Source organism: Leopardus geoffroyi, chromosome E3 (genome assembly GCF_018350155.1).
Source record: "Leopardus geoffroyi isolate Oge1 chromosome E3, O.geoffroyi_Oge1_pat1.0, whole genome shotgun sequence".
In the NCBI taxonomy this organism is placed as follows: Eukaryota; Metazoa; Chordata; class Mammalia; order Carnivora; family Felidae; genus Leopardus; species Leopardus geoffroyi.
In genome coordinates this window covers 179,396-192,637 of record NC_059340.1, presented here as the reverse complement: position 1 = coordinate 192,637, position 13,242 = coordinate 179,396, and the positions used below count along the sequence as shown (strand labels likewise).

At 62.0% G+C, this 13,242-nt stretch overlaps 1 protein-coding gene across 1 annotated transcript in view; it reads right to left on the bottom strand.

The window, feature by feature from the left end:
- Positions 1 to 11,853, bottom strand: part of FAM20C (FAM20C golgi associated secretory pathway kinase) — a 47,249-nt gene extending 35,396 nt beyond the window's left edge. The window contains exons 1-2 of the mRNA XM_045462357.1: positions 10,738 to 11,853; positions 8,703 to 8,881 (exon numbers count right to left, since the gene is read on the bottom strand). Coding sequence (XP_045318313.1) covers positions 8,703 to 8,881; positions 10,738 to 11,345 — 787 coding nt within the window. The 5' untranslated portion in view covers positions 11,346 to 11,853. The remainder of the gene's footprint in view (positions 1 to 8,702; positions 8,882 to 10,737) is intronic.
- Between the last annotated feature and the right edge of the window lie 1,389 nt (positions 11,854 to 13,242).

Genomic DNA, 13,242 nt, shown 5'->3' with positions numbered 1-13,242 from the left:
GCATACTGGAGGGCGCCATACTGGAGGTTACCATACTGGGGGGGGCATACTGGTGGGCGCCATACTGGAGGGCGTCATACTGGAGGGCACCAGTCTGGAGAGTGCCATACTGGGGGGGGGGGGCATACTGGAGGGCTCCATACTGGAGGGCGCCATACTGGAGGGGTGCTATACTGGGGGAGGTATACTGGAAGGCACCATACTGGAGGTTACCATACTGGGGGGGCATAGTGGAGGGTGCCATACTGGAGGAGTGCCATACTGGAGAGGTGCTATTGGGGACACACTGGAGAGTGACATACTGGGGGGGCATACTGGAGGGCGCCATATTGGAGGTTGCCATACTGGAGGGGTGTGTACTGGGGGGGGGGCATACTGGAGGGCACCACTCTGGAGGAGTGCCATACTGGGGGGGGCATACTGGAGGGCTCCATACTGGAGGGCACCATACTGGAGGGGTGCTATACTGGAGGGTGCCATACTTGGGGGGGCATACTGGAGGGCGCCATACTGGAGGGCACCATACTGGAGGGGTGCTATACTGGGGGGGCATACTGGAGGGCACCATACTGGAGGGTGCCATACTGGGGGGCGCATACTGGACGGTGCCATACTGGAGAGCGTCATACTGGAGGGGTGCCATACAGGAGGGCGCCATACTGGAGGGATGCTATTGAGGGGGGCACACTGGAGGGGTGCTATACTGGGGGGGCATACTGGAGGGGTGCTATACTGGAGGGTGCCATACTTTGGGGGGCATACTGGAGGGCGCCATACTGGAGGGTGCCATACTGGGGGGGGACATAGTGGAGGGCGCCATACTGGAGGGATGCTATTGAGGGGGGCACACTGGAGGGTGACATACTGGGGGGGCACACTGGAGGGCACCATACTGGAGGTTGCCATACTGGGGGGGCATACTGGAGGGCGCCATACTGGAGGGCATCATACTGGAGGGGTGCTATACTGGGGGGGGCATACTGGAGGGCGCGATACCGGAGGGTGCCATACTGGGGGGGGACATAGTGGAGGGCGCCATACTGGAGGGCGTCATACTGGAGGGGTGCCATACTGGGGGGCTGCTATCCTGGGGGGCTTTGGTGTGGAGGAGCCCTGAGGCTGGAGTCTGTGCCCAGCTCCCTATGGCCTGGCACCCTGGAAGGAGTCCTCATCCTCCCTACTGTTGGTTTGTGTCAGATGGCATTTAGATGCCTGCCCAGCCTCCGTCAAGGGGCTGTGGCCAGGGTCAAGTCAAACGAGGGAAATGTATTACTTGGCACAGCCAAGTCACATGCGGCACGGGGATGCCAGTCCTATTTACCTCCCAGGACTGCTGTCGCAATCAGGCGGGTAAACACAGCACGTTCAAGACGGCTGACAGTCACGAGCGTGGAGAATGCCCAGGAGCTTGAAGCTCTCTGAGCATCTTCCGTGGTCTCAGGGCCTCTGTGACGGCCGAGGCCCAGCCCGCCCCCCACCCCCACCCCGGTTCCCCACCTGGCCACAGCCCGCTCCTTCCCGTGCAGAGCCCGAGGCCGGTCTTGGGGTCCAGGTGATGCCAGAGGCCCAGTTCCCCCAGACCAGCCTGCGACGTGGGTCTGTGGTGATGCTCTTCCAACCTGCACCCTCCTCAGGAAAGCAAAGCCAGCAACAAATTCTACTTCACTCCAAAGCACCGGAAATAACCTCAAATGCCCGACCCGGGGGCAGACGCACGACACGGGTCACCCCGTGTGAAGGAGCGCTACGCAGCCTTCTTGCTGCCTCCCAGGAACTTCTGCGGACACAGCAAACGGCTTAGGATTTCCTTACTAAGCAAAGTGGCTTCTGAACGCTTACGTTCGGTGAGCTGCCTCTTTGGAAGGTGTCTACCAAGTGCGTGGGAAAATCTGGATGCACAGATAAGCTTCGGTGGGGACCCCCGCAGAGTAGAGCCACAGATGATTTTCATTTCCTTTTTCCCTTATCTGTGCTTTCTAAATTTCGACAATGGACATTTATTACGTTTTTCATAACACGAACACAGAAGTGATTATTAAAGAAATTAGAGGCCCGAGTAAGCCCCATTCGATGTCCCCATTTCCATGTAATAACTGGGGTCACTGGATTTAATTATTCCTTCCAGGGCCAATCAGCGACAGCGCATCAGCTCCTTCCAGGACCCGTAGTCCTGGTTTTCTTGAATACTAAATTATTATGCAAATCTGGCCTGTTTCGTCATTCTTGTTCTGGAAGGCGACTCCCCATGCACTGTCGCCCCTCGTTTCCCACTGTGCTGCGGGCTCCTCCCCGCAGACAAGAGAATAACTAGAAATTAAAGTGCGTTAGAACCTCCCAGTGACTGAGGACTCCCCGCTGTGGACACCGCCCTTGTCTTGTCTGGGGACGTGTGCCTTCCCGTCTGGGAGCACCGTCCCGTCTGCCGAGCTGGGGTTGCCAGCCGGAAGACCCTTGGACTTCTGCTCGAAAGTCAAGTGTGGTCTCCCTGCCAAAACCCACAGGCAAACGGCCTTAAGCCATGGTGAAGGTCACGTGTGCACCTGGGGTGGGAGAGAGGCAGACACCCCCAGACGCTCGCTCTGCTGCTGCGGGATGGACCCGGGGACCTGGGGGGCTGAGGGCCCAGGTGGCAGGGCCCAGAGGCCGACCAGGCCTCAAGAGGCAGGGCGTCAGTGTGGGGTTTCTTCCTGAAGCCAGACTTGAGGGATGTGGCCCGGTGCAGGGTCGCGAGGTGCCACAGAAGCAGAGGCAAACTCGGGGAGAGGCCCAGGTGTGCAAGAGCCCACCTGGCCGGGTCTCCACGTCTCCCAGGGGACGGGGGCCCATCCAAACCCGGCCAGCCTTAATCCCAGGAGGCGACCCCACTGAGCGGTTGTGACAGGTGAGGCCAGGCTAAGGCCAGGGTTGTCATGGCACCTGCCCAGATGCCACCTCCTCTCCATCTCCGTGTCCCCTCCCAAACCTGGGCCCCACTGTCATCCGGTCACTAACACACGAGGGGCACCTGACCGGTGTCTGGCCTAGTTCCCTCTACCCCACCGACGTTGCCTCTCCTCTATGCTCTCTCCTCCCTCACCGGCTTCCTGCAGGTGACTGCCCCATTCAGACCACGGATGTCAGCTCTGTCTCTCCTGCTGTCGCTTGGGAACCGTACCCTCCAGTATGCGTTCACAGTACGGGGTAGGTTAGCACTGAGCAGCGATCATTAGCACACATGCATCAGTCAGCACACGTGTCAATAGGTGTGAATAGCACACCCTATACTTTATGACCTAACGTTTGCGGACGCTGTAATTCCGTGACCACGAAGACGCTTGGACAGTCTGGGGTTTTGCTCACTGTCTTTCCCCAGAACACACCTGTCCCCAGAAGAACCGTAACAGGCTTTACATTTCTTGGGATCCCCCCGAGGAAGGATGGGGTCGGGCCAAGGACCAAGAGCCTCCGTGGGAGGAGAGAGACAGCCCTGAAGGGAAAAGGGGTGCCGTCCCGGCCAGGGACCCCAGCACTGCCACACCAGTGGGGGGGGGGCTCTGATGTTACTGCCTTTGGCCTCTGTCACCTCGTCTGGGAAGTGGGACCCATGTCTGTCCTTAGGGATTGCGGTCAGGTAGGCGGTCCGGATACTTTCACAGCCACTGCCTGTTTTAAGGGTCAGAGGAAGCAAAGGCCTCACCACGGACAGCTCGGATTTGAAGACTGTGGTGCCAGTGGCACCTAAGTCCCTGCCCACCCCACGCACCTCACCCCCTGGCGGGAGTGGGATCTGACCCGTGCTCCGGACCCCTGGGTGCCACGCAGAGCCCCGTGTACTGCCTTCGGGCGTGGAAGCACGTGGACCCTCGGAGAGCAGTGGGGGGCGTGTCCACTTGGCCGTCACTGGTGGGGACCCTGGTGCTGGGCGTCGAGGGGGCTGCTCGGAGCGAGGGACTGGAAGAGGCCACAAGGGCCTGGGTCCTCCCGTCCCACTTGCCGTGAAGCCTTGGCAGGCCTCCACCAAACTTCCGCGCCTCGCAGGCACCCCCGGGATGTTTGAGCTGTAGCTGCCCCCACGTGCACCATGCTCTTTAAGACTGCTCACTTTTATTTCGATAATTAAATGTACTTCAGAGAGAAAGTCCAGCACAGCCCCAGCTGGAAGCCCGCACCCTCCCTGCAATGGGAAGGGACACGACAGAATACATCCCTGTGGGATTCCGGGGCCCCAGCTGTTGTCTGCTCACGAAGGAGAAAGCAGGTACCCACTTGGTGGGCTTTGTTCTTGATCTCGGACCAGATGGCTGGAAGGGAAACCGAGGGGGGCGGGGCGGGGCTCAGCTGTATCACCTTCTCTGGCGTGCTGCCTGCCATCGTCCTCTGGGTGGGCTGTGTCCTTCCTCCCTGATGACCTACGGTGCCTCCCGCGGATTGAGCCTTGTCACGGGTCAGTTTACAGGTTGGGGAGCCAGCATCTGGGGTCTGGGCCCCGAGTGGCCCCCAGGGCGGGAGGGGGACTGTGGCCTCTCTGGGGCTGGAACTGCCTTCCTGAGGAGCTGGCCTCCGACCAATTAGGGCGGCCCCCAGGGGCCCCCAGGGCGGCTGCCCACCCTGGCCGTCCCAGCCACAGCCTTTGTTCGTGGAAGCTCACTGGCCAATTAGTCCCGACCCAGCTAGATCCATCAGCACCCAAAACTTCGGTCTTAGGGAGCAGCTCTTTGTTCAGGGACCGACCACGGTCGTGTCCCGACCTGGATGGAGTATGGGTGGCGTCTTTCAGCTGGAGGCTGCCTGAATCCTCTCATGCTAGTGTGACTTCGTTTCCTTATTAAGCAATTCCAAGTACAGAGCGGTTAATTGTGTCATTTATTCTTTGCATCCATAATTGCGCACGATAGCGATTTAATTATCACTGGCCCGAGCCGAAGGCGCTGCATGCCTGATTTCAAGCTGAATAGAGGTAGATAACGTCCCCAGCCTCTTTAAAGGCAGCGAAACGGCCGTTACCAAGCAGCCAGGAGCCCGGCTATAAATAAATCTCTGTCGGCCACAGCAGCTGTACCGAAGGCCACACGTGCTTCAAAGTGGATCGAGCGGTTCCGAACGGGGGCGATTTAATGGAACCGCTCCGAGGGGAAGCTCTGGGAAGCTTGCAGAAACAATGTTTCCGGGCTCGCGTTTGGTAGCGGGATGCACAACTTGAAGGTGAAAGGGACAGAGCTCTGAGCAGGGCTGCGCGAGACCTGCCTCGTGGGGGCGGTTCCCGGTCTGCAGAAGGCGCTTTGGAAGTGGGTTGGATCTCCAGCTCTTTAGATTTAGACTCGCCTGTACACCACGAGTGTGGGTCAGTGTGATTTCTACGTCTTTCTCCCATTTCGTGTTCAGGAGGGTGGCATTGCCGAACCTTGGCCCAGAGGCAGGCTTGGGCTCCAGGAAAGGGGCTGTCATCCGGGGTCCCCCACGAGACCTTCAAAGGCTGTGCCCGACTCCGGGTCACAGCAGTGACAGGCGCAGAGGCCTCCGGCAGCAGACAGCTCCTACCCAGGGCCTGCATTTGCAGACCTGCCCGGCTGGCTCTCCTAAGCCAAGGGCCCCGCCAGGGGCTAAGGCCTCAAGCAGCTGGGTTTTTAACCAGAACATCCAACTGGATGTGGGAGTACACACCACCCAGGAAGCGTGCATCCCCGGAGCAGGGCCAGCCCTTCTCCTCCTGCTGCCTGTGGACCAGAGCCTTTCCACAAGTGTGAGCTCACCTGGGGGCTCACTGAGGCAGCAGGGAGTGCGGGGCCAAGGGTCGACCGAGGCCTTCCCCTGGCCTGTCCAGCTCGCGCTGCTCTGGGCAAGCAAGGAGGCTCTGGTCTGCCCTGGAACGCTGCCCCAACACACACCTGCCTGCAGAGACGCTCCCTAGCCTCTATTTCCACCTCGTTCTCTTCCTCTCTCATCGAAGCCTCTCAGCAGCCCTGTGATATAGGTTTCGTAGGGCCACGCCGCTCATCAAAGTCTCGGAGGACAGAAGCGCTCCAGGGTTTCAAACATCTCAGCTGACAGAGGGCGCAAATAACGTGTCCCTCCCACACATTAGGTAGCGGCCCCGATAGGTCTGGGCAGAACCCCGTAATTAAACATACTCTTACTGCCTCGGAGGAACATGTGAATATTTACTCCAAGGGAGAGAAAAAAGGGTTCATAAATAGCCTTGTGAATTAAGGTTCTGCCTCCATATAAGTTCAGGTTGGGTCAGGTTTTGCTGTTGAACGAGTTACACTTGGATTTCAGATTTGCAAGTGCAGATTATAGGGTCTAGGTCATAACCATCTTTTATGTTCCGCGTGAGAACCCAAAGTACCTGAGATTCATCTGCCAACCCGGACTCACACCAGGCACCAGGGGCATCAGTCAGACTCCCAGCACCGACTGGGTCCTGCACAGTGACTGGGAAAGACCAGCGAGGTCAGAGCAGTCTAGGAGTGAGTGGGATCAGCACAGACAGCCCATCAGGAACTCACTCCCCGTTCACACCACCAGGCCTGGGCCAAGCAGGACCCTGGGATGAGATCCCCAGCCCCTGGCTCAGTCCACCGTGGTCAGGAAACTTAGGTACCCCTGCCCAGGGGCAGGCCAAAAGTGGGTGGGAGGTGCCTCAAGTCCAGACCCCTGGCGGGGCAGAGAGAGCAGGGTGCCTGTGTTCTCCCTGAGCTGCCGGGCCCTGTCCTCTGCATCGCGCGGGTGTCCGAGGAGAGCTGGAGGCCATCTGTTCCCTGAAGGACATGGTAAGCCTGGCCAGCCTCTGGAATCCCAGCACCCCAGACCCCGCACTTGAGAGTGGTGACCCTGCAGACTCACACGCGTCATCTCATTAGAACAAACGCAGTGTACCTGAGCGGGCACAAGCCCATTGGACAGATGGGGAAACTGAGGCAGAGAGGGGCACCACGGACAGCCGCAGAGCGGGCTCTTTTCATACTGTATTGTCTAAAACCGTTTCTAATTTTAAATTTTAAATTTTGTAATTTTAAATTTTAAAATGTTATTCTTTCCCTGGAAAGCCCAGCCCTCCCTGCCCCCTTCTGTGACAACTGCAAACACTTCATCTAAGCCCCAGATCAGATGTCTTTTCTCACAGAAGGTCCTCCGTACCCCTCCTTCCAGATGAAGGTCATCTCCTTTCTAAACCCTCCTCCTAGATGTTGTGCAAACAGCGTTCGAAGCATTCGTCTTCCTCAGTGTGTCCGTTTCCTGGCCTCCCTGGGCCTCTTGGGTCACCCACGGCGGAATCTTGCCGAGGCTCATTCACCCTCAAACCGCTAGGCAGAGCGGGGCCTGGAGGTCAGCAGGTGCCCGAGAACCTCTGCTCAACGGGTGAGGAGTGAGTTGGTCGATGCCCGGGACGTGTCTTTAATGGCCTCGCCTGCTCTCAAGAGTGAAGGGGGCACCCGGCTGTGGCTGTCTGGGGACAGTTCCTGTCATGCACACGGCCTGCTTCCCAGCACCGCCTAAAGCCCCTGACCCCTGCCACGGGCAGAAGGGAGGCTGGGCTTTCCACGGGGAGAGCTGGGACAGGGCTGGGGTCTGGGGAGGTGCTCAGACCCCTCCTGCGTAGCCAGCTAAGAGAGGAAAACGCCAGCTTGTTCTTGCCAGCTCTCCTTCACGCGGGTGAGCAGTCCTGGCAGGTGGCGGGTGCCCAGCAGACAGCTCGGCACCGGCCAGAGAGAGCCGGAAAGAGCCCCTAAAGGCCCCCCGCAAAACCCACTTGCCAGCCTCACTCCCCTGGTCAGCAACTGGACAGAGCCCCAGGGCACGGGGGCCCTTCCAGCACCGTGGCTCCTCGGGAAGACGCCAGGAAGACTGTGTCAGAGAACTGTCCGTCTGTTCCACCGCACAGGGTGGGGACCTACACTCAGGTCACCCCCCGACTGGCCTACCTCCACCCTCTCCCGGCTGTGTGTACCGAGGCCAGCTCCTGGCGGTACCCCCAGAACTATTCTTTCCACCCCAGGGCCTCAGCCCATCCCTCTCGCCACCGAGCCACCACCACCACCGGTGACGAGCGGGGACCTTCACAAACGATCGCTTACAGGCCTGAGAACAATGGCCCCAAACCTCCGTGCTCAGAAACTGCCCCTGACACATTTGCCTGAAATCAGTAACTGGATGCCCCTTTTCGTCCGAGTCAGCAGATCCCAAAGTACTCAGAGATGTTGCCTCTGAATGACTAAGTGCTCGGGCCTCCACCCCAGACGCTCGAGCCCTGGTCACTCCTCGCGCACAGGAGATGACAGGGGCACCGGGCAGAGCTCTGATGCAGAGCTGCTCCCGAACCACACGCCTGTGAGTTCTGCATGTGTCCCCCTGCTGTGCTGAGGGCGGGGCCGCAGCCACCAGGGGTGTGTGTCCCCTCTTTACCCCTGGAGGGGAGACCTGCGGTCTGGGAGGTGCTCCTCTGGGGGACCTCCTCCAGGGGGTCAGCGGAACGCAACAGCGAGGCTCCGAGGCCCGTCTCTCTCCCTCGCCAGCCTCGTCACGGGGGGCAGCAGCCCCTGGCCCGCCGACGGCATCGAAAGCATCGCTCCCCTCCCAGAAGGTGCCGCGTAAATCATCCCAGCAGGTGATGCTCCGGCAAGGAGCCGAGGAGCGATAGCTCCCCACCCCCACCCGTCTCCTGCGGAGGAAGGCAGCCCCTGCCTTCTGCAGGTGCCTGTCTGCAGCCCCAAACCTGCACCTACCAACACTGGTGATCTTCTGAGCGCTGAGGTCATGCAGCAGGGCTTCGATGGCGGGGTTATGTCTGGAGTAGAGCTCGTACCGGTTAATGCCGATGTGGAACTTTAGCCAGTTGGGGTAGGAGTCCACTGCCGCCTCCCCGGTGGGCAAGAACTCTTCGTTCTCCGTGCCTTCGCGCGGCCTGCAGAAAATTAAGGTGACCGGAGTCAGCAGGGAAGGAACGGAGTGCTGAGGCCCGGATGGATAAGGAGGAGCTGGTGCCCACGCCAAGGTTTTCACTTTGGGTCCAAACCGATGCAGACGTACTCAAAGGGGCCTCTGCTCAGACAGGACCCTGCGGACGTGGGCACTTTTTCCGCGGCTGCCGTTCTAGTAACTAATGACATAGCTAAAGGCCGTAATTCCTACTTGCGCTCGGGAGACACCCAGACAGCTGTCACTACATGAGGACCAAGTCCAGAACATCAGCGCGAGGCCCTGCCTCGTCTGTCCTGGGGTCACCCAAACAGCCCAACAAGCCTGATGTCGGCTTGGGGGGTGGGAGGCCACCAGCTCTTCCTGGGGGCAGACCAGTGAGCCGTCTCTGACCGCGTGCTTTGCGCACACGCAGACACGCCCCGCCGGTCAGAAACCTTCCCTGGGCACCCTCTTTTGGTTCCAACAACCAGGGGCAGAGATGATGCAAGAAGCTAAACTTGATTTTAACGAGAGCAGTCTTGGGTGGGGAGCGAGGAAACAAGCAGGCACTCACTCCCGCTGAGGCCCGAAGTGGCACATCCTCCGACATGACATCTCCGGAGCCCGGGGGCCAGTCTGGGGGAGCACAGAGACTCCTGCTGGGCCGGAGGGAAATGGAGCTTCTTCTCCTAGCTCCAACTCGCCCGCAAATAGGGCCCTTCCGGCCCCAAGTCCTGTCCCGCAGGGGCCGCCTCACTGACCATCGGCCCTGGGCTCCGTCTCTCCTGTGAAGAGCTCCAGGTCTGGGCCACCGCTCTGATTCTCAAGTTTCTGAGCATTTCCTTGAACCTGGCCGGCAGTCAAAGCTCAAAGGCCACCGAACACCTTGGTGTATTTAGACAGAAAAGCCTGGGCCTGGTCAAGTTTCAGGGTAGAAAGGATTTTTATGAGATGTTTTGGAAACCTGGCCTTTCCCTGCGTTGCTTGGGTAACCTCTTGCAGGTAGCTATTTACTCCGGCCTGGCCGCTAGTTAATATTTCACTTCTCTGGGTTCCGCATCTGCTAATTCTGCTCCGTGTGGCTGAGGAGGGCCTGGGGGGGGGAAGGGCTTACACCAGGACAGTCTAAAGAAGCGCTCCTGGGATATGCTTCTCACCTTTTATGAAGCTGTCACCCAACGCAGCTGGCACCATTCCAGGGGAGCCTGCTGTCTGCACCCTGGCTGGGAGAGCCCTTTTGTTCTGCCTCATTGGGGCCAGCACGCCCCTCTGCTAATTTTGTTCTCGGCCACCGGCTTACAGGGCTCATTAGGCTTCTGCAGACCTTCCTGATGTGTCCACTAGAGAAACGTCGCCGAGTGTCTGGAAGGCCTGACAGCCGGCAGCTCCCCCCCGGGAAAGGTTAGGGGCAGTGGCTCCTCTCATTCATGCCCTTGCCAGCCCGTGCCTGCATTGCCCCACTGGGCTTCTGGAGCCAGAGACCAGGAGCTTGTGGGCCAGCATGGCTCTCCTATGAAGGCAGCACTGACCCTCCCTTGGCCCCACGGGGAACAGTCCCCAAACCACCCAGCAGCCCTTCTCAAGGAGGCAGTCATTCTGGAGACAAAGGCAGTGCCCTGAGCAAGAGACAGCATGCTGCCCCACCCCACAAAGCTCCCCTGGGTGGGGCGTTGCTTGGCCGTGAGGGTCCATACCCTCCCAGGGTTCCTGAGCCTCTGGCCTCTTTACACAATGCCTGGGAATGTGCAAGGCCCTTTCCTGGGAAGGGAGCACAGGCTGAAGGCCCGGTGGAGGGGTCGGGGCCTGCCCGCCCCTCCCCCCCCCCCCTCGCCCCTGCCCCCTCCGTGAAGCCTCACTCACCAGTCAGGGTTCTCAGCTGCCGCCTTGGGATTGAACCTGATGTCGCTGTTCACATTGAAGAGCACGTCGTCCTCCGTTAGCGGTGGAACAGCCATCCGGTAGAGTGGGTGTTCAAACAGCCTAGCCAGGAGGGAGCCGTCCCCGCTCGGGCCAGGGGGCGGCACCGACCGGCGGGGTCCGGGGTCTCGGAGCAGCGGTCGGTGCGCGGGGTCGCGGGCGCGGGGGCCGCCGGCCTCCTGCCCCTGCGAGGCTCCTTCGGCCGGCTCGGCGGCAGCCGGCAGCTTCTCCAGCGAGTGGGACGTGAGGTTGGAGGAGGGGTCGGAGCTGAAGTCCTGCAGGATGCGCAGCGTGTGTTTGTTGGGCCAGCCCGCGTCGCCGGCCGCGGAGGCGGCGGCCGGGGGCTCCCCGGGGCGGCCCCGCGCCTTCGCCCAGCCGGGCGCCGCCGCCTCGGCCGCGGGTTGCGCGCACGAGCAGCCGGGCTCCCCCGGCGGCCGCACGGCGCGCTGCTCCAGCTTGGGCAGCAAGTCCAACACGATGTGCAGAGCGCAGGCCACCAGGAACACCATGAGGATCAGCACGCGGAACCTGCGAACCAGGATCATCTTCATGGCCGCGCGGCCTGGGGCTCCGGGCGCCCTCCGGGAGCGCGCCCCGCCCGGGCCCCGGCTGGTCCTGGCCTGGCCCGACCCAAGTGCCGCGGCGCGGCTCGGCGTCCACCGGGCGTCGGGCGGCTACCAGCTCGGGGGCTGCCCCCGGGCCCGCACCACGTGGAGGGCGCCCGCCGCCAGAGCGCCCGCTGGCCTGGCCATCTCGGGGCCGTCCCCTGTCGCCTCTCTGGAGCGGCCGCGCCCGGCGGCCCTCGTCCGCGGAGCTGGGGGCGCAGCCGGGTGAGGCCCCGGGCACGCAGCGGCCGGCGTGGGGTCTCTGCGCTCATCCGGCGCGCAGGAGCGCGACGCCACGGCCCATGGAGGCCAGGGTGCGGCTGCCGGGGGGGTGCGGCGCGCCACCGCCTCCCCCCAACCCCTCAGCGGGTCCGCGGGCCGCGCTCGGCGCCGGGCGGGCCAGCCGGAGAAGGGGCGGCTCCTGAGGGCAGGGCCCCGGAGGCGGGGACCTGAGGCCGAGCGGGGGGTGGGGGGACTGGGAGGGGCCGGGCACCGGGTTGGGGGGCGCACGGAGCGGCCGGGGAGGTCCCCGGGCAGGTGCAGCGCCCGCGCGGCCGAGCCTCTCGGCGCCCCGCGCCCGGGCCGGCAGATATCCGAGAGCCCGGAGCCGCCCCCCGCGTCAGCGCCCGCAGATTGGCGGAGACGCGGCCCCACGAGTCACCGCCAGGCCGAGCCGACTCCGCTCCCTTTTTCCTTTCTCCTCCCCTCGGCCGCGCCCCGCGCTGCCGCTGCAGCTCCGGGCCCGCTAAGGAGAGGGCGCCTTCTTCCCGCGGTTGCCGAGAGAGGCCCCGGGGGGCCCGGGGGGTGCGCTGTCGCCGGGGTGGGGGGGAGCGGGGGGGGGGGGGCGGGGGGGAGGGACCCTCAGGCCAGGCTGTGGCTCCCCGGGACCTCCGTCCGCCCAGGGCCGGCCGCCGCCAGCTGCAGCCTCCCGGCTCCTCCCCAGATGAGCGGAGGGCCGCAGCCCCGGCCAAGTCCCTCCCCGGAGCCGCTGGGCGTCTGCGCCGCCGGATGAGCTCCCTGCCGGGCGGCGACCTTGTGCCCCCCTCCCCGCCCCCGCCTCGGAGGAGAGGAGAGGAGGGGAGCTCGGTATTTGGCCCCAATAGCCAATCTGGGGCGGGGGTTGGGGGGGTGCCAGAGCAGGGGGGAGGCTCCTGCACCCGGCTGGGGCCCCATCCCACCCCAAGGGGACACGCCTGCGCCTTAACTCTGGTGGCGCCGGGGCGCTCCCCGCCTAAGATTTGCTTGGCACTGGGAGGTACCTGGTGTTTGCGGAGGCCGCACCTCCCTCGCTCGCCTGTGTGTGTGTGTGTGTGTGTGTGTGTGTGTCATTTGCTTCACAAGATGCATAAAATCAGCCACCCATGCCCAGACGTGGCCCTTCTATATGACCTCTTCTGGGCCCACACAGCCTCTGGGCCCCCAGCCCCCAGTAGGGAATATTAATGTGAATGTCAGTCCAAAGTCCTGGTGAGAAGGGTAATGACCTGGCTGGGGAAGGCGGTCCAAACACATCCACCATCAAGCAAACAGGCGAGCGCTCAAGGCACCGCACATTCTCAGCCTCTCCGGCAGCAGAGAGAAGGGAAGCAGTCTGTGGTGGGGCGCTTAGGAGGGAGCCCTTGCCTTCCCCTCCACTTGCTGTGCTGCCTGGACGTCTCACTGCCCTCTCTGGACTTCACTCTTCTCTTCCGTGCATTCAGGAAGAGACTCGTCCTTGAATCTCTGTGTCTGGCCCAGTGCCAAGCATGTAGTAGGCGCCCACTAGATCCTTGAGGAGGGAGAGGAGTCTCAGCCCAGCTGATCAGTGCGGTAAGGGTTTCGGAGGCCCTTTGAAGTAAGTGAA